Source organism: Priapulus caudatus, unplaced genomic scaffold, assembly GCF_000485595.1.
Source record: "Priapulus caudatus unplaced genomic scaffold, Priapulus_caudatus-5.0.1 Scaffold124, whole genome shotgun sequence".
Lineage (NCBI taxonomy): Eukaryota > Metazoa > Priapulida > Priapulimorpha > Priapulimorphida > Priapulidae > Priapulus > Priapulus caudatus.
The window spans coordinates 479,299-498,905 of NW_014577185.1; the positions used below are offsets into that span (position 1 = coordinate 479,299).

At 41.6% G+C, this 19,607-nt stretch overlaps 2 protein-coding genes across 5 annotated transcripts in view; one reads left to right on the forward strand and one right to left on the reverse strand.

Annotated features, from left to right (window-relative positions):
* The first annotated feature begins 2 nt into the window (after positions 1 to 2).
* On the forward strand, positions 3 to 7,968 carry LOC106805691 (neurochondrin-like). 2 transcript variants are annotated; one of them, XM_014807389.1, is made up of 15 exons: positions 3 to 219; positions 987 to 1,086; positions 1,318 to 1,468; positions 2,031 to 2,179; positions 2,394 to 2,521; positions 2,839 to 2,983; positions 3,502 to 3,671; positions 4,144 to 4,520; positions 5,085 to 5,173; positions 5,598 to 5,806; positions 6,385 to 6,508; positions 6,675 to 6,764; positions 6,994 to 7,143; positions 7,364 to 7,462; positions 7,664 to 7,968. In XM_014807389.1, the coding sequence occupies exons 1-15, from the start codon at positions 112 to 114 to the stop codon at positions 7,744 to 7,746; spliced, it is 2,172 nt and encodes a 723-aa protein (XP_014662875.1). In that variant the 5' UTR covers positions 3 to 111; the 3' UTR covers positions 7,747 to 7,968. The 2 variants fall into 2 exon arrangements, with proteins under 2 accessions (XP_014662875.1, XP_014662876.1); XM_014807390.1 differs by lacking the exon at positions 3 to 219 and adding an exon at positions 809 to 859.
* LOC106805690 (protein ovarian tumor locus-like) overlaps positions 7,931 to 19,607 on the reverse strand; it is an 18,618-nt gene continuing 6,941 nt past the window's right edge. For 2 of the 3 annotated variants that reach the window (XM_014807385.1, XM_014807388.1), the window contains 9 exons: positions 16,771 to 16,823; positions 15,840 to 15,943; positions 15,505 to 15,653; positions 15,191 to 15,330; positions 14,678 to 14,843; positions 14,214 to 14,410; positions 14,022 to 14,062; positions 13,680 to 13,861; positions 7,931 to 10,997 (listed from right to left, as the gene is read on the reverse strand). In XM_014807385.1, coding sequence (XP_014662871.1) covers positions 10,133 to 10,997; positions 13,680 to 13,861; positions 14,022 to 14,062; positions 14,214 to 14,410; positions 14,678 to 14,843; positions 15,191 to 15,330; positions 15,505 to 15,653; positions 15,840 to 15,943; positions 16,771 to 16,823 — 1,897 coding nt within the window. In that variant the 3' untranslated portion in view covers positions 7,931 to 10,132. The remainder of the gene's footprint in view (positions 10,998 to 13,679; positions 13,862 to 14,021; positions 14,063 to 14,213; positions 14,411 to 14,677; positions 14,844 to 15,190; positions 15,331 to 15,504; positions 15,654 to 15,839; positions 15,944 to 16,770; positions 16,824 to 19,607) is intronic. The other variant, XM_014807387.1, reaches the window with a different exon arrangement.

Genomic DNA, 19,607 nt, shown 5'->3' on the forward strand with positions numbered 1-19,607 from the left:
CTTGTTATTGACACATGGTTTATTTGATGTGTGAGTAATTTCTCCTATTTTAGTATTGTTGACGTGAATACGTCGCATAAAAGTGTAAACTGATATTTTACATAGAGCACAATGACTAACGTTTTAAAGGAAACTAATCAAGAAGCTCTTGTCAGCAAATGTTTGAATGCAATAGAACAAGCGGAGTCTGATAACGACCTGTTCGCTGCGTTGTTTTTGGTAGGTCAGCCATCATCAGCCTCCGGCAATGTCCTGTCCTGTCCTGTCCATGCCATTGCCAATGCCGCTACTACCACCGCACTGGTTACTGTAGTGCTAGCAATACTGGCAGTGGTTCGTACTCGTAGCTGTAATGTTATGATCGCATCATGTAATATAGTTTGATTATTGATAGTATTATGTTAGCTCTAGATTCTAGGACCCTATATGCCCCTCCGCTCCGCCGCAGGCGCAGGGCTATAGTATAGGCCTAGAACATACTAATTACTATGGCAATTTCCAGGGAGTAAGCAATGACAACTTTTTTGCGGTTAATAACTTCTTCGGTATGCCAAATAAAGCCCATTCTCTTTCGCACAAATGTCTTAAGTTACTACAAACACTAAAATTAAACCGCAAACTAACGCTTAAATGTTGTATTTGCTATATTATTCGTCGACGAAGATTGTTTACCAACTTGTAACCGCCATTTTTTGCTAGTGAGCGGGCACAATGTATTTTCAAGTGGAGGGGTGGGCAGGTTGCATGCGGTTGCAAACCGCGCTAGCGCTGCGCAACGAAAAATGGCGGTTTGGGCCCCCTGCAAATCCTCAGTGCATGACACATGCCTATGCGAGTCTGGAATGTTACACAATACCAGGTAAGGCATTCCCACATCTATAACGATGTACCCGTTACGCTATCTGCATAATGTGTCTTATAGGATGTGTTGATTAAAATATCCATAATGAATGTCTCACACTGTGTTGCCTCTCATTTTTGCATAGGTTACAAAGGTACTTCGTGCAGAGAAATTGGAAGCAGACATTAGGAAAAGATTGTATGATGCCATTGGATTTGACTTCATCAACAGGCTACTGATCACTGGTATTTCAATACCTTTTTGTATTTAACAGTAGCAACCACAGTAGTAGTTGAAGGTAGTAGAAATAGTAAGCTATATGCAGTTATCCTTATTATGAATGTTATTTTACTAAAGGTTTGTGTAATTTATCATCTTCCAGTTGCATAGTTCCACATGAGAATCAATCTTGGGTACAAAAAACCAGTCTTGTATAAAAATATAGGAAAACTGTTATTATCTGTATCCAATTGTAGATGATGTTCCAGAAGAATGTGATGAGTACACGTATAAAGCGCTAGCCTTGACATTGTTGGCATGCTATGCCACAGAGCAAGACTTACTGTCAAATGTCTCAATGTTGGGAAATGTGCCATTCTTCAACAAAGTTATCGGTGGTGCTTTCAGGTAAGGCAGTTTGAAAGTAATGTGGCTGTTTAGATTGCCAGTAAGACCTTGAGCCTGGCTCAACATGTTTGTGCAGGAGTAGAAATTAACTTTTGAACAAGGGAGTCCAACAGACTCCCTGCCCTCAAAGAGAGGGAGTCCGCAATCTGAAGTTCAAAACTAAAGATATTAACAATAACGCGTGTGCTTATTTTGAAGATTCTGTCTGCCAAATTTTCTTTAGACATTTGCTGAAAAAATACGGTAATTCCGCGAGGCCGTGCTCTGGAACAAACTAGTTGGTATATAGCAGAATTTTCAGGGAGTCACATGGACCCCTGCATATGTCAAATCGGGGAGTCCGACAATAAATCGGGGAGTATTTGACTCCGGACTCACGTTAATTTCACACCCTGTTTGTGTCTTGTCTTCTATTTTGAGTAATTGATTGTATTTTGTTACATCATACTATTTTTTATTGAAATTCCATGTTAATCCAGAAGTACAAATTATATTAAAGTAACACATTGGCAGCATTGCATAATTGAGGCATGTCAGTACAACGTGGTTGCATGTTGTGCAGTACTGCAGGCAAAGATGAATCTGAGATTATGATCCATGAAGCTTACCAGTGCCTAATGGGTTTGGCATCAATAAGGGAAGGACGAGATCAATTGATAGAAAAAGGAACTGTTGGCACCATTTGCCGGGCATTTTCAGAAAACTTATATGGTGAGTAATTCACAAACAAAAGGGGTAAAATCATTTTAAAAATATTAGATGCAAACAGCAATGTTGTTGTGCTATATTAGCCTGTGTGCAATGGAATACATTTGTATAAGTTAATGAGTAGCTACTTATGCTTCTAATATGATTAATATCTGAGCTTACTATGCAAACATACTGTGTGTATATGTTTAATCACACATGTGGTTTACTTCTGCAGGAGAGGAAATGGCTTTACAGCTAGTTCTGTCACTAGTCTGTGTGTGTGGTCCAGCTACATGGCAAAATGATTCGAAATCCCAAGATATTTTACTTAACAAACTTTCAGGTGACCTTCTCTCAGATAAGGTAGTTACACCATACTGTGGGCACAGCTTTGACCTTGTTCATTTGTTCCGTATCTAGAGGTAGTGATTAGATTAATTATATTTTTTTACCTCAGGACTGATACAGGATTTCACACTGTTGTCTTCAGAATGAATAAGTCGTCGTGAATAGGTCGTCATAATAAGACTTGGTGTCATGACATAACAAATTTGCTATACATCAGCCCTAATGGCCATTGGAAAATATGACATGATATGCAAGAGTGCTGTGTTCTTATCACGAGTAGCCATGTTCCATGACTGATTATTAGGTGCTTATTGTTATGATTAAAATTTCAGACACACAAGAAGTTTGAGCTTTTGGAAGTGACAGTAGTCTTGCTGCTAGGAACGTTTGATAGAAGCCATGCTGAACCAGACTTCAGCAAGCCATGGATGAAGAACTTACACAGCACTGTGTCAGAGCTGTTGCAGAGTAAACTAGGTATGTGTATTCAAAGGTGCAACATGCACACAGCCAACCAACTCAGCTGTTATGCCAACAATAATGATAATTATCAGCTGTCCAAAAAATTAAATTTGAAATCAATCTTCACCATTCTTTTGGGGATGAATTTGGCAGACACGATCCATTCCTGTTGAAATTGTCAGTGAAGTGCAGAACAGCTGTTTGTAGCTGCAGGTTGACATGTTTTATGACACCAGTACGACTATCCTTCACTAATCTTAGACAGCGTAGTAAGAAATTACTGAATAACTAAATGATGGGAAACTTAAAAAAATAGCTTTTCTATGAGAAGAGATAGTAATTACTTTCATTTTTCCAGCAGCAGATCTGCTTGTCTCTGAAAAGTGGAAATACGTTAATTGTGACTCCTGAAAGTATTGCTTAAAAGCCATCAAAACTGCTGAATGCTAACACTATTCAACTAGCAAATAATGGTAGGGCAGAGTAACACATAGTTCTCATATGTCATCCACTTCAATTGCTCCGTGTAACAGGGCAGGAGCAGAGAGAGAGTGTTCTGAAGTTAGCCTCATTACTCACCGAACATACTGGACTTGCTTGGATTCTGGGACCGGCAGGGAATGCTATCAGGCACCTACTCCTGCTCGTGAATCTTGCCGGGATTGAAGTCCGAATGAATTTGGAGGATAGAAGCTTGTCGCAGGTAATATAGGGAGGTGGCTCATCTGGAGAAACAGTGGGATGAAAACCTGTTTTTGGCTTGATGATAAAAAAATGATGCAAATGATGTTGCATTAATAACTAGCAAGTTAGTTATTGTGGCAGCACTGAATGTAGTTCACATATGAACACTCCTAGTCTATTCCATTATTCATCGCTGTTTGTCGTACCTTAACCTTGCCGAAATCCTTGAATCAAGATGGCTGTTAAATTATGTGGTGTTAATGAATTGTGGCACCATCTTGTTAATGTTATAAAGTAAGCTCCACCCAGTAAGACTGTGGAAGTATCAAACATAAAGTGGCATCTGTATAGTAATAATAAGTTCATAACAATTTACATCCACAGTAAAAATTCCGTGGCTGTATCGCACGGAAAAATACAAAACACCAGTATTCTGTATACTGTGTGTGCACACACACACTCGAATAAGTCGTTGATTTCGTCGCTGACAGGTCGAAAGCAGTGCGAGTCTGCTGTGCAGCTGTTACTCGATACTAGAGAGCGCCATACAGTACATGGTCGAGGGCGTGTCCCTCCCGCTCTCCATGCAGCAGATCGGACAACTGCACTCCACGATGCACTCGGCGCTGGCCGCCGTGATTGGCTACCTGGAGCTGGTTGCCCGGGAGACGGGCATGGGCAGCTGCCTCGGCGGCGCGAGGATGGAGCTAGAGATAACGGAGCTCCGGGAGGAGGCGGAAATCGAGCGGTGCAAGAACGCGTTAGTGGTGCAGGCGTCCGTTCGTCTGCTGGGGGCGTGGATGGCAGAGGAGACCGTAGCGCTGAGAGCAGACGTCGTTAACCTGCTGCCATTCCTCCTGCACCTGGGGTGAGACCTGGGGAGATCTTGCATGCAGGGGGGCCATTACGTCGTCAGACACAATATTAGTTTTAGCATCACCGTTGACAGAAACGTCGTAAGGTTTCTCATGCGCAGTGTATAGTGGTCTGGCCTACAGGTGTAAACCTAGGGTGAGCCCTGGAGAGATTTTGTATGATGAGGCCTGTCATCAGAAACAGAATTATCATTAGTCTTACTATGAACTTTTTCTTGCAGAGCATACCTCTATATACTGCGTATGGGAAACTCGTAACTAGTTTCTGTCAACGGTCAACGAGAATATGTTAATGTCGATACTAATGTTAATACTTTTTTTTGTTTCTGACAACAGGCCTTGGTGTTTTACACGTGATGTGCTGTATGTACATAATATTTTTGTATGAAAGAAACCTTAAATTTGATGTGAAATTACTATGATACATCACTCATAACATATATGAGTCCATATACAGTATACGCATAAAGTCATGCACTCTATTTTTCTATCACCTACTATATGTTAATGTCAGAAGGAGATGTGTCAATATAATTTAGCTTGCTGTGTACTTGCAGTGCAGGGAATATCAGTAAGATAGTAGCCAAGGAAACTGAGAGTGAGAGAAATACAAGCCAGGATGAAAATATCCAACTAACTCAGCAAGGTAAGGCCGTCTATAAAATACACATGTGCACTACACCCTCTCTTTTTGTGCTATGTTCCCATGCGATACTGAGTACATAGTCTCAGCAAATCAACAATTATTATGAACAATTACAGCATTAACCCTGTGATAATACAGGGAAGAGTACCGGTAATAGCCCAAATACCAAGGAAGTGCTGCCCTCTAGTGACAGTTATTAAAAATAAAATTGGGTGCTTGAGTATAGATAGACACAGGCAGTGCGAACGAACATGCAAATGCAAGAAGTTGTTGCTTAACAACTACTTTAACAACTACTACAGTAGTTGACATACAAAACCCGATATGGAAAACTGCCACTGGAACTCAGGGAAAACTGCCAATACGTTGTAATTGAATGAGCGACTATCATATAAGTGTCATTCTGTGTACTGCCTTCCGTCAGACATGCAAGTGGAATCGGGTATGCAGGCTTGCGCAGATAGCGAGACCATAGACCTGCTGCGGTTCCTCGTGCCTGGACTCTGCCACCTGGTCGCCGAAGAAGGACCGAGAAAGCTGTTACTGGAGCAGGGGGCGCCACTGCTACTCATGCGCTTCATGCGTCATCACTGGAAGAGGTGGATCGCAGATCCTGCTGACACAAACTCACAGGTGAGGTCTGTCTGCTCTCTCCTCATGAAAGAGTAAGGTTAGCAAGCTAGTTTTGTGTATGTTTGGGATTGTCCATCTAACATTTAAAACAACAACGTTTCTGGTCATGTCTTGTGATGGCAAATGAGGTGAAAATGTGCATTTCGATAGGTAATGTACAATCTTGGCACCAGTGTGGATTAATACTTTCTGCAACCTTCACAGAATTAATACATGATCCTAAAACATGATAATATTGAATGCTATGTATAATTGTATATACAAAGTAAGATTAAATTAAATCTATGCTATTATTATCCGATTATAATCGATTAAAAGATTGGTTAAGGGATGTGCATTTCGATAGGTAATGTACAATCTTGGCACCAGTGTGGATTAATACTTTCTGAGGTTGTTGAATGTCCCGGAATGGCACATGTCGACCAGTGTGGTATTTGCTGTGCATTATTTGTAATCATATGATTTGTTTTACTTTATTATATTATGTATATATAATATATATATATATATAGTGAGGTTCAAGACTTGGAGACAAGGTATCAAAATTGAATTTGAATTATTCCTTCTCTGTGTTTCAGACAACCTTAATAAGCATCTGTGGATTCTTTCAAAACATTGTTGTAACAGAGCCAGAGTTGGTAGCCGGTGATGAACTGTTCACAGAACTTCTGCAGTTTGCACTTAGCACGTTCCACACAGTGGGTAGGTCCGAATTTATGATTTCTTTAATTTTGCCCTCTCACATACTAGAACTAAATTTAAAACTAAGTTTGTGCAATCCTTAATTTTCACACTGGCACCTTGGTCTCATTGCAATAAAATGGATTACCTTTGTATAATATGTGAAATATTATGTTCCATTTTTTAGATGTCAAGGATGTAGTTTTGGTTGGAAATATCTTGGTCCTCGGTTTGTTACTGGTGAAAAACAAAAGTATTGACAGCTCCCCAAATCAAGGTACGAGTAATTTTCATATTGGCTAAAGTATTACATGTCCAAGCTATAATTAAAGAAGTATATATATTACTAATATAATGCTATAATTACTTGGTAATAGTCAGGAAATGTTATTAGAAACATGACATCGATTTTCAAAGCTCACTGTAACTTAATATATTTTGAATCAACAAAGCAAAACATAACCATTGGCTTAGAAAAAGTAAATCAATGCTTTTCATTACCATAGTGACAGCGGAGGCCAGCAGTAAATTTTTCCTAGCAGCGGTGAGCTTTCTCCGGTCAGTGCACACATTTAAGAATGGACGCCTTGCAGTTAAACCAGCTTTCCAAAAACATTGGGAGGATTGTGAAGAGCTTTGGTTTCTTGCAATGCAAGGTACATGCATGCCAAGTAGAGGCTATTGGTGTAGTAAATCACATACGTATTATGGACGACACTTGTTATTTGAGTAAGGTCACGTGAAATCATGAGTCTTTGCTTGTGAAATCTTAAGTAATAAGAATATCTTGGTGTATGTCACAAATAAAGAAATAATGAGGATTTCACAAAATCTCGGGAAGTAGACAGTTTCACAGTCAAATGAATCTGCTTTTAGTGCTTGGAGCCTGCATATCTCAGCTTCCCTGGTTGCCACAGCGACTAAGATTGACAGGCTGGCCAGCATGGATACAGACGATGGTAAAGAATGTTAAAGGTAATACTATAATTATTGTTGCAAGACTCGTAATACTAGTGTCACACTTCATTTTACATGATGATTACAGGTTATTCGCAACATGACTAGAGAAATGCTTTGAAGGAAGCTTGGTCCAGCATCCAACATTCTTGATTATGATACATGTATTTCTCTCATGTGATAGATGTTACAGTTATCTGGTTATATTATAACTTTCAGGTACTGGAATCACTGATGAAGAAATGGCAGCATTTGCTAGCATACTTGAAACACTAGAAGAACCAAAGAGACAAGTTCTATAGCATGACCAATCAAATTGATCAAGGAAACGAAGCTGAACAATGTTCTAATCAATCTGGTATCATGCTCTTTGTCCAAAGCTGATGATGATTTCAAGTACTATTTGTAGTTTCTGTTTAAAGCTTTTCTAATCTGTGCAAGGAATCACGTGATTTTCATGTATTTGTACATTTTAACATTATAACAAACAGTTGCACAAATATATTTTATTATTTATTATTAAACCCCAAATATTAGTGTAATAAATTCGAAACAATAGGTTTTCTTATACAGTGTTCGCCAGCATACTTTACACCCGGTAATGTATCGCTTTCTAATAGTGACTTAAACTAAACTAATCATATTCAGACACCATTTACATGTTGGGTTAGACCATGTCTTTAAAACACTTTTAAGATCAAGCAAGGTCCCACTTGCCTTAAACATAAATTAAACGTGTAGGTAAAGCTGACGACTACTGTATAGCACGTACCTGCGATGTTTTGAGATCAATTTTTAGTCTAACACAACTGCGTAAACTTAACTTACGTACATTTAGATGGTACAACGTGATACATGAGCAGGGATAGATATCGTGTGGAATGGTTTTTAGCAAATATTAATGGTAAACCAACTAAATTCTTTGATCCCATGATCGCAATGAAACACTATAACTCACAATGGAACAAAACCTCAATAAAATATTAGATAAGGGGCCTAGTAACTTTCTAGTGAAAATGACAGTTATACTAAACATTTATGGATAACTTGCAGACAACTGCAGAGCTCCAAAACTTACCACACAAAAACAATGTGAATTGACCACCAGAAGGTCCTTCCAACATTCAATATCTCCTAACAGTAAATGGGGGGAAAACCTAAAAAACAGCTAAACAATAATAGCCGAATACTCGGAGAAGATTCTAGCCATAGTCTTTGCACACAGATATAATAAGGTGAAGGAATGTAATGTATGTTCAAGAATTAATTACAGTTAAATTAAGTTTCAACTACACTACATACAAATTTTGGTAGTTAAGTATCCAATAAAAAGAATTATCATTGTTTGTGGCTCTAGTACTTGTAAAGCCTCCTGTAGTGATGACATCTCGTAGAGTGGGAGCTTCTATAGCAAAAGTACATTTTTTCATTGTCATGAATTATTACCATAATGTATAATAAACTCCACCAACAAAGGTGACAACTTTTCAAATAAATAAATAATGTTTTTACATAACATAATTTAAATGCAACCTAACTGTAACTAACTGGTAAATGCATGTTAAATTCTTCCCTTAATTACTTAATTATCAACCTATGCAACCATTAACATAACAAATAATAGAAATATATAAAAAAGAATAACAAACTATAACGGTCAACGATTACTCTACATCAAAAACAAGGCTGAGAACACCACTCTTTTCTTCCTTCACACTAGTATCCATTCTGAGTCTACTCAGTATGTTACTAAAGCATTCATAGAAAGGGTCTTCTTTCCAAATGGGCTTAAACGGACATTTACAAATACGTGAATTGAATATCAATACTGCACGAATATTCACACCATGATTATGTATTAATAATTTATTCAAAATTTAAGCTAGACGTAAGTATTTAAGTATATTAAATACTTTCAAATTATGAAAACGTTATTGCTATACTAGTATATAACACTTACACTTTTCAGCTTATAGTATATTAGCCAAATGGATGTGAAAAATCCACTAAATATAGTCTCTAATACTAACAATATGTATTTCTCTGTTTATAAACACACAACTAATATGACATTTGATATTACCTGAGAATATTTTTCAATAAGGACTATTATTGAAGATGCGAATTCCTAGACTAAGTTACTATAGTTTTAGGCCGATAATTTCAGGTCAACCTGCCATTGGTTATTGCTTTAGCAAATATATAGAAATCCCATATATTGAACATCCCCAAAAATCATTGGATCTATGAATTTTGAAATCCTACTTTTATCACCACAAAGACTGCAAATACACTATAGTATAGTATACTATAGTAGTGCATACACACTCAAGAATATCATTTTGCACGCACTGCAAAATATCCTTGTTTAGAAATTAGTGCCCGTGTCTGTGTCCATAGTTATCTTTAATTGCGCCTGTGTGATACGAACGGCTAAGCAATCAAACCAGTTCTTCCTCTGGTAATATCGCCGGTATTCAATTGCCTTGTTCTTTTACGTGTTGTACCACAATATACACCTAAAACTTCGCGTGGACAACCATTGGATTCTGATCGCAGTAAAACACTCGTGATAAAATTTGAGCCAATATCTGAAGGTGTCAAATATGACAAAATGTAAAACGAGCATAAAACAGGCTAAATCAACAAACCCAAAAAAGGGGGGGCGAGCGACAGACGTAGATCGTGCTACACCATCGGCTGCATCGTGGGGGGGCACACCGGCGGCGGCAGCGCGTAACCGCTCATTCCGTTGCACGCCGTCGACGGATACTGCGGATTGTAATAGAAGTTGGGAGCCGGATTATTGGGACTTGGCGGCGTGACCGGGTAGTACCCGCATCCGGGCGGGAAGTGTCCCTGCGCGGGATGCGAGGAGGGCGGCGTCGAGCTAAGCATCATGCCGGTGGACGGGTACGGCGCGGCAGGCACGTTCGAATACACCGTCGTCGTGTTGTTGCCCGGCTGGCTGCCGTAGAAGTTGCCGCTGGACGGCTGATAGTGTGTCGACGCGCCTAGCACGGCGCCACCGTACCCGCCTCCGACCGCCGGTGCCTCCTGGAAGTCGTCGTAGCGGTCGGTGGTGCGCGCTGCGCAGCGGCTGCCGCCGCGACCGCGGTTGTACTTACGGAACCGCGGGCCGACCTTGTCATAGGTGCGCCGTCCCGCGACGCCGCCATCCGCCGTACGCTCGTCACACGGGTACGCACGGTCCTGATAGCTCTTCTGCTGGTAGACGTGCTGCGCGGGATCCTGCTCGCCAGCGCCCTCTCGTGGCACGTCGCCGAGACTCAGCTTCTCCATGTCGGCAACGTAGGTGTCGCCGGTGTTCACGTACGGCTCCGTCATCGCGTAGCCGCCGGGTTCCGGCTGCTGCTGCTGCTGCTGCTGCTGCTGCGGGGTGACGACGGCAATGCCCTCTGGCGTGTAGTAGAGGTAGTTGTTGTTGAGGTACTGAACGTAGACGGGTTTCGTCGCGTCTCCGCTGCTGCAGGCATCCTGGGTGCTGCCGCTCATGTCAAGGCTGCCCACCAGCAGGTCCTGCTGTTTGTACCTATCAATGTCGAACAAAATTGTCAGATTTCCATCGTGCCTCTGTTGAAACATAATTATAATATAATGATTATAATAATATATAATACACACATGTATAACATAATCATAACTAGAAAGGGCAATTGTCGCCAACTACATGTATCCTCCGTGTTCTCCCCAAGATTTGTAAGTATACCAAGTTTGGTCGCGCTAGGGCAATTAGGGGCCGAGTTATAGAGCGGAAGAGAAATATGATCAAGGTCAAGGTAAAGGTTAAATAAAGGTCGTAGTGACCTGGTTTTGGTACGCGACACACCTTCTCCGCAAGATGTGTAAGTATACCAAGTTTGGTAGCGCTAGGTCAATTAGGGGCAGAGTTAGAGAGCAGAAGGGAAATATGATCAAGGTCAAAGTAAAGGTCAAATAAAGGTCGCAGACCTGGTTTTGGTACGCTGCTCACCTTCTCCCCAAGATGTGTAAGTATACCAAGTTTGGTAGCGCTAGGTCAATTAAGGGCCGAGTTATAGAGCAGAAGGGAAATATTATCAAGGTCAAATAAAGGTCGCAGTGACCTGGTTTTGGTACGCTGCCCACCTTCTCCCCAAGATGTGTAAGTATACCAAGTTTGGTAGCGCTAGGTCAATTAGGGGCCGAGTTAAGCGCTAGGTCAATTAGGGGCCGAGTTAGAGAGCGGAAGGGAAATATGATCAAGGTCAAGGTAAAGGTTAAATAAAGGTCGCAGTGACCTGGTTTTGGTACTCTGTACACCTTCTCCCCAAGATGTGTAAGTATACCAAGTTTGGTCACGCTAGGTCAATTAGGGGTCGAGTTATAGAGCAGAAGGGAAATTCTCTGCAGCGGACCGAGCGGCGGCGGCGGCAGCGGCTGGGGAGACATGAAACCATAGTATCCCCGCCGACTTCGTCGCGGGGATACAATAATATTAACTAACTGAATGCCTTTGACATCATCCATCTAGGGTTGTCCATGCTGGCATGCATGGATGCTCTACCCTCTATTCACAATATTAGCAAAACAGTAATGTTTGGCCGATGTGGTAAATCTAAGAACACCTATCCAGGGTTAGAAATTAACTTTTGAACAATGGACTCCCTGCCCTCAAAAATAGGGAGTCCACAGCAAAATGAGGGAGTCCGCAGTCTGAAGTTCAAAACTAAAGATATTAATCATAATAACGATGCGCTTATTTTGAAGATTCATGCCATTGCACGTCTGCCAAATTTTCTTTGGACATTTGCTGAAAAAAGACGGCAATTCTGCGCGCCTCTGGAACGAACTATAGTTAGTATAGCAGAATTTTCATGGAGTCACACGGATTCCTGCATATGTCAAATCAGGGAGTCCGACAGTAAATCAGAGAATATTTAACTCTGGACTCGCGTTAATTTCGCACCCTGCCTATCGTGTTAACTAGCACCTAAAAATTCGTTGTTAAATGTTATGCATGTCATACACACACATTTAAATCAAGAAATAACTGAATACATTATTCAATGTACAAGTGTATGACATTACTGTCAAATCTGTCAGTATTAAAATAATGTAGGGATATAAAAAGAAATAGACACTAGGGCTGTAACGATACACTCGCGTATTCGGTGCACCGAATATTGTTGTTGGACGATACGTATTATTTGCGTCACGGTCATCATTAATCGAATACTGACGAATACAAATAATATAAATAAAACCTACTTGAAAAAATCTTTTTTAAAGTGCAATTTTACGCCGATTTGCTCGAATTCTCAATGTCGTTTGCAGCTTTCCCTGTAGCTACCTAGATGGGTACCCGTCCCTTCTCACACGTCGAGAAGGCCGAGACGTGTATCTTACTATCACGTGTAGGCCTACCCATATCCAGCGTGCGAGAAGGGACAGATACTAGGGTTGTAGCGGTATACCGGTATTGCGATATTATCGCGGTGTAATATTTTAGAATTATCATACCGTAACCAGCTCAATACCGCAGTTTTCTTGTTGACATGTGATATACACGTGTACAGTGATGTGACGAAAATCTGACACAGCCATGCTGCGTTTTTCCAGCCATGTGCGCGGCAGCGGCGCCTTTGGTTGAAGTACGGGGCTCGATCGATCGCGAGCGCGTAGCGCGTTTCACTAACGTCCGCAAAAAGTTGTTCGTTAACGGACGAAAGTTGTCCGGAGGCATAGCGGACAACGCACGCACACGCACAGACACATGCACACAGACGCACGCACGCTCACAGGCACACGCGCAGACATGCACGCACGCACGCACGCACGCACGCACGCACGCACGCACGCACGCACGCACGCACGCACACACACACATTTTCATGCGAGTCTGCTAAAATACGTCTGCTAAAACACCCTAGGAGCCAGGGCATGATTGCGCGCCATTCTATCGTTAACATAAAGCATTTTTGTTCATTCATATATATATATATATATATCTTTTATTCCTTGGTAGTTTTTACAGCTTCAACAAGTGAGTATTCGTATTCGTGAAATATTCATATTTGCATGTATATATCGTGATACGTACTGTATTCGTGACCTATAGTGTATTCGTTACAGCCCTAATACTAATAGACACACAACAAACAGCAAGCAATTACTTACTTCTAAATCGTGCATACAAGATATCCATATTCTTTCGGATATGTTTATATCCCCGCCAAGGTTTTGCAAAACTTACCCATTTGGGCTTCCCTCATTTCTGCTTCCATGTTCATCGGGGCTGCTACTGTCCTCTGTTACACCCATCGCAGGCGTGGCAGGGTACATATACGTCATGCCCTGCTGTGGGGGAGGCATCACTATTGCAGACTGCTGCTGCTGTTGCTGCTGCTGCTGCATCATCGAAGACACCCTGAAGTACTGAAGCAAAGACATGTAAACACATGCATCACCATGGCCAATGCCCAACGTACCGTATAAGATCTGTAATGTGTTACCACTGCAATAGTGGAGTGATAGTCATAATCAAGCACACAATTATTTTTAAAGTGTAAAAGAACACAGCAACCAAGACACTTACTTCAAATCCCAGATTGTAGAAGAATCGGAGTGTTCCAAAATCTATGAGAAAAAGGAATTTTCACACATATTTTTATGGTTCTAAACAGATCAATTCATGTGATAATCAGAAATTACACATTACATGAAATTTCATCAAATGATAAATCATGCTCAAAACTACAAGCTACCTACAATGTAGATCAGTACCTACCAGAAAGTGGCAGATCACTTCCTGCAGGATCCTTGGACGGACCAATGTTATAGTTGACTGTCGAAACATCAACACCAGGTACAACCAGGTAAGGCACGTATGCAGGCACGTATGGAATGTAGGTGACGGGCTGCGGCAGCGGAGAGGCCGTTGGCATGGCCATGGCACTGGCGCAAGTAGGAGCGCTGCTCCCTCCACTAGAAACAAAGAAGTCAGAATAATACTACTAAGGCCAATGTCAGTACCACATACAGACTTCAATGCTCTTCATTATAAGCATTGAACAATGTCAAAGGTCACCGATTCAAAATGTCAAAAGGTCACCGGTTCAAAATGTCAAAAGGTCAGCGGTTCAAAATGACAAAAGGTTAGCAGTTCAAAATATCAAAAGGTCAAGGTCAGCGGGTTGTTAACATCTTTGTTATCGGGGTATTCGTTTTACTGTCGTTGTGCATTTCACTTACTTGTTCGGGCAAACCTGGCTGGTATTCCCCGTGGCCTCAGATGTGGTGCACTGACCAGGCACGGGCTGTGGAGCAGAATGCTCACAATTTCCCGACGCAGCTGGCCTCTCTGGCGACTGTTCGGCGCGACCCAGGATGTCCCTCAGAGTTTTCTCAGTAGATTCACCTAGGGACACACACCTGCGTGACCGACTGCAACTAACATCATAGGGCATGCAATGCGAAGAGTATGGCAGTGCGCAACTGCAATACTATTAGCTGACTAACACCATTAACATGAAGATTATCGAAAGTGCTAATTCATAGAGCATACCCATTATCATGAGTTATGGTAGTCTAACACGACATTTCAACTGGACACCTGGCAAGTAGCGATTCAGCATGTACGTAACACAATATAGAAAATTTCATTTGAGGAACACAGTTACTAGTTGACAGACTCCACTTCACTACATTATAGATATTCTGATACACCAAATCATCATATTATACCATAGTATCTACTGAGCTTACCATCCGATTTGCTCGTTGAGGGAGGCGAGTGATTGTTCACATCAAGACAAGTAGAGGGCGCACTGTGTCGCCGTTGACGACTGTAGTGAAATTGCCTCGATTCAGGATCAGGTGAGGAATACCAATGCGGTTTCATGTACCTATGATTGCAGAAGAATTATACCGTGAATTAGATGAGTTTATATTAAAGTCTATGTTATTCTGCGAGACCAATTAAGTTCTACGACTGTTGGCAAATCTCTCACTTTACATTAGTCAAATATATACGGACTGGCTAGATTTTCTGCACCTACAATGTCACCGAAAAGACAGACCTGTTGCCCATCCACCTGTTATTCGGCATGCCTCTCTGGTGAAATCCATTTCTGTAAACCGGCCGCATGTCTAAGCCATGCTGCTGGTAGCGATGGCTTGTGAGTGGTGGGTGCAACTGGCTAAACGGCATTGGATAAGATTCCTGTAACTGGTACAAACGTTACCATTCTCAGACAGCTTTTATTGAAAGAACGTTTCGCATGCACGTGCAACGTATCTATTTCATTTCCAATTGTCACTACGTAAACCAAGTAAGCAATCAGGCAGTATATATGCGATTCCGCTACGTATTTCAGATTTTTCAGCCAAATTGATTTGGCATACAGCAACTCACTCTATACTTCTTTTTAAAGAACTTCTTCCTTCCACGGCCGGCAAACCTGCTCAATGGTGGAAAAGCTGCAAGTCCTCTGAAACCTCGTCCCCTCCAATGAGGCACTATGACAACATCGTGTAATAAATCAACGATGTATTTTGCAATATAAAAATCACATTGTCATTTTCTATACTACAGTTGCAAGATTTTATGCTGTTTTAATATCATTGAAAAACAGGCTTCACAGCACAATGACATGATAACTACATTTTAATAACATATAATGAAAAAAAGTGTATTATGATCAACCCATTTCTATTTTCTAAAGAAATGCACAGCATACATATTCAGGGGCAGATTCAGACCGTATTTGCCGTATTGGGAAATACGGTCTAGATTTCAAAGTGCCCTTCAAAATTCTGCGCTAAAAAATACAGAAAATAATTTGATGGAATTTGGCTATATTCCTTATTTGTTTTCTTTTTCTTCTGATTAATTGACAGGACTTGAAGGAAATCAAAATTGACATAGGTTTCCAGGTAACAAAACTAGCTTTGATATCTGAAAAAGAAGGGAAGTGCTTGAATCATTCTGCAATCTGCTGGTATGCAAAGCGCAGGTAAAATGAAGCAGAAATAAAATTCCATATGGTTTTTATTTATTGCTGCTTGACTAAATGTGTGCTCAAATGGTGCTCATTTTTGTGCCCAGAAACCCTTGAAATTTCCTGGTGGAGGCCCCCCAGACCCCCCTGCCATGTGCTTCCGTGCCTAACGGCGCCCACTGTGGGGTGGTGTGCCCTTTTGGGGGGGATGTGCCCTGAAAATCTGGAAAAGTACTGTCTAGCTTCCGCCCTGGATCCGCCCCTGATATTACAACATTTACATCTTCCACCTTAGTATGAATTTTTTTTTTATGAGGACTTATCAAATTAATTGCAAATGCTCACCTGGGCGGGTGTTGAATGGACACTGTTCCAACTGCTCGTATGCTACCTCACACCTAATGAGTCCACAGTAAGTAAACAAGTTATTAATACTAACAAGTGCCGCGGAGCGACAGCGCTCATCTAACGTCTACTGCGGTGACTCTGTGGTGGAGTGGTGGGATTCTAGTAAACCCTGTTAGTCCCAAATGTGTTCACATACACGCCGAAACAGTGGAATGCACAGGGATGGTATCAGGAACCTTCTCAAAGGAATGTTCGTTGGAATCGTTATGAAAGTTGCCACGAGATGGCGCGTACGTTTAAGTGTCTTCAGATTAAAGATGGAAGCTCCCATCATACGTAGTAGCAACAACTATTTGCAAGACAGAATAGGTAAGCACTCATCCATTTACCTACGCAAGCCTGCAGGCTGCAATAGAGAGCTGCCACCTGTAACCAATTAATGTGCATGTGTTGATGGTACTGTGTAGTTTTTGCCTGCTGGCAGTAGCCACTGGCAGTGGCATAGGTCAGTATGTTACATGTAACCAGTACAGAATGCCATAGAATGCTCCTTAAATCGTATAATTAAAAGCCATCACTGTGCCGAAATTGGAGGTCACAGGTCAAAGGTCAATGGGCACAGGGCAGATTTTAGACATTTTCTGAGGACATGGTCTGACGGAGCGATTGGAAAACTTTTTTGTTTCAGTAGTGACCTAGCATTTTTATGGCATTATTGAAAGGACCATGAAATCTACTTTCTGCTGACATGTGAAGAGTATAAGTGTCAGATAACCTTTTGACCCTCAAGAGGAGGGTTAAACATGGATTTGTTGACTGTCTGTTAGAAAGAATTTGACTGCCGGGTTTGCTAGTAGAATCTATACATGCCTGGATGTATGAGGCTACAATGTCACAGTGAAATTTCAAAAGCTAAATTTGTTTAAAGAAGGTTTTTTACCTGGGAACTGGGAAATGTCAGATAAATTTTTCGTGATTCGGGAACAGAAATCCATCGGGACGTGGGAAAGACCCTCTAAAATTGTCTGGGATCTGGGAAAATTGTGTCAATTCGTCGGGATTTCAATTTCTGCGCTAATATTTTTATTTGGTTGATTTTTTAATTTTTAGCTCATCTGACATGGTCAGATACAGCTTGTAGAATCGCATGAGCGTGCATCCGTCCGTCCGGCCGTGCGTCCGTCCGGCCGTGCGTCTGTCCGGCCGTGCGTCAACAATTGGGCACAAATCTTAACCGCTTGACGTACAGTCACGATATTCGGGACGTGGGGGTAATCCGAAAACGAGTTGGGATGTCAAAGCTGAGGGTTAAAGGTCAAGAGGTGTAAAAGAACATTCCCTCCTTAACTTAAGGTATATAGGGAGGAAATGCAGAATTGCGGCACAAATCTAAACGGCTCGACCTAGGCTCGTGATAGTTGGTGTATAGCATCATGGTAGGAGAAAATGTTTGAAGTTCAAAAATGAACACACTGCGCATGCGTTATTCGAGGGGGGAACGGGTATTTTTGGGACGCGGGATTGGCCATTTCTAAGACTCTCAACACTTTATATATAATATATATTGATTCCGGGAAGTGAAAACAACCAACATTGAGGCCTTACTCTCCTAGCTATACTAGTGAAGGCACACACATTCAGTGGCAGATCCAGAAGTGAATTCTAGGGGGGCGAATCATGCTAGGGGAAAGGGGCGAATCATGCGAGCTCAAGGGCACGAAGTCCCCGAGGGGGGGGGAGACTGCCCCAGTGCCCCCTGGATCTGCCACTGCACATCTGTTGGAAAATCCCCACAGTAGGCCTAGTATGACCTGCATGAGTGCATTGACCTTTCATCTACCTAAAAACAGATTTGTTGTAGTGTAAAACTGCGCCGCCATACTGGACGTCATAAAGAGTACCGGTATTTGCGCCATTGTATCTAGTATATGACTAACCCGACCAGGCTGTATGACTAACGTCAATACACCAATATATACAAGTATAATATGACTAGCTCCAAGAAACGGTCTTGCTAGGGTTAGAAGACAATCGGTCGCACAACCTGGTCGGGCTATGTGCTCCCAATCCCATGTAGTACTAGTAGTAGTAACCCGACCAGGCTGTGTGACTAACGTCAATACACCGGTATTCTAAGGTACATAAGGTATATACATACATATTCTAATACACAGGTATTCTAACCCTAGCAATACCGTTTCCTGGAGCTATAGTAGTAGTAGTACTAGGCCTACAGTACTACTACTACTAGTAGTACTACTATAGTACTAGTATTAGTAAGTACTACTGTATAGCCTGTATGCCTAACCCGACCAGGCTGTGTGACTAACGTCAATACAGCCTATATTCTAATTCCCTAGCAATACCGTTTCTTGGAGCTAAGGTATGCCATGGCTATATACCGTACTATTATGCGTATACGGTACCGACTAGTAGTAGTAGTAGTGCCTTGAATGTTTCGATCCATAATATACTTACATTTCGTTCTCAGTTCGCTGAGCGAGTTCACAATAACACAGTAGCACTCACTATCCACACTCGATAATTTCAACAAAACCATTGCATTGGATATGGATCAAGGACTGAAGAGGACATGTGCTGCGTGCAGTGTGCTGGCCGAGCAAGATTCCCGCGAAAATTTGTCTTCGGGAAAAATGCGCTGTTCTATTGTCTCTGGTGTATGCGCAGAAGAAACTCGGAAACTCAGAAACTCGGAAACTCAGAAACTCGAAAACTCGGAAACTCAAAAAGTCGGATGTCGTTTCAGGGCTTCCATAATCTACCGCCTGTACGCCAGCTCAACCCACAGAAATAGAATAAGAAGTAGAACGCTC

Bases quoted from the DNA above. Each gene is read 5' to 3' on its own strand.
- LOC106805691 (XM_014807389.1), top strand. From the start codon at position 112: ATGACTAACGTTTTAAAGGAAACTAATCAAGAAGCTCTTGTCAGCAAA. The intron at 3,672-4,143 runs GTAATATAGGGA...CGTCGCTGACAG, and splicing joins AGGATAGAAGCTTGTCGCAG to GTCGAAAGCAGTGCGAGTCT. The intron at 7,144-7,363 runs GTACATGCATGC...ATCTGCTTTTAG, and splicing joins TTGGTTTCTTGCAATGCAAG to TGCTTGGAGCCTGCATATCT.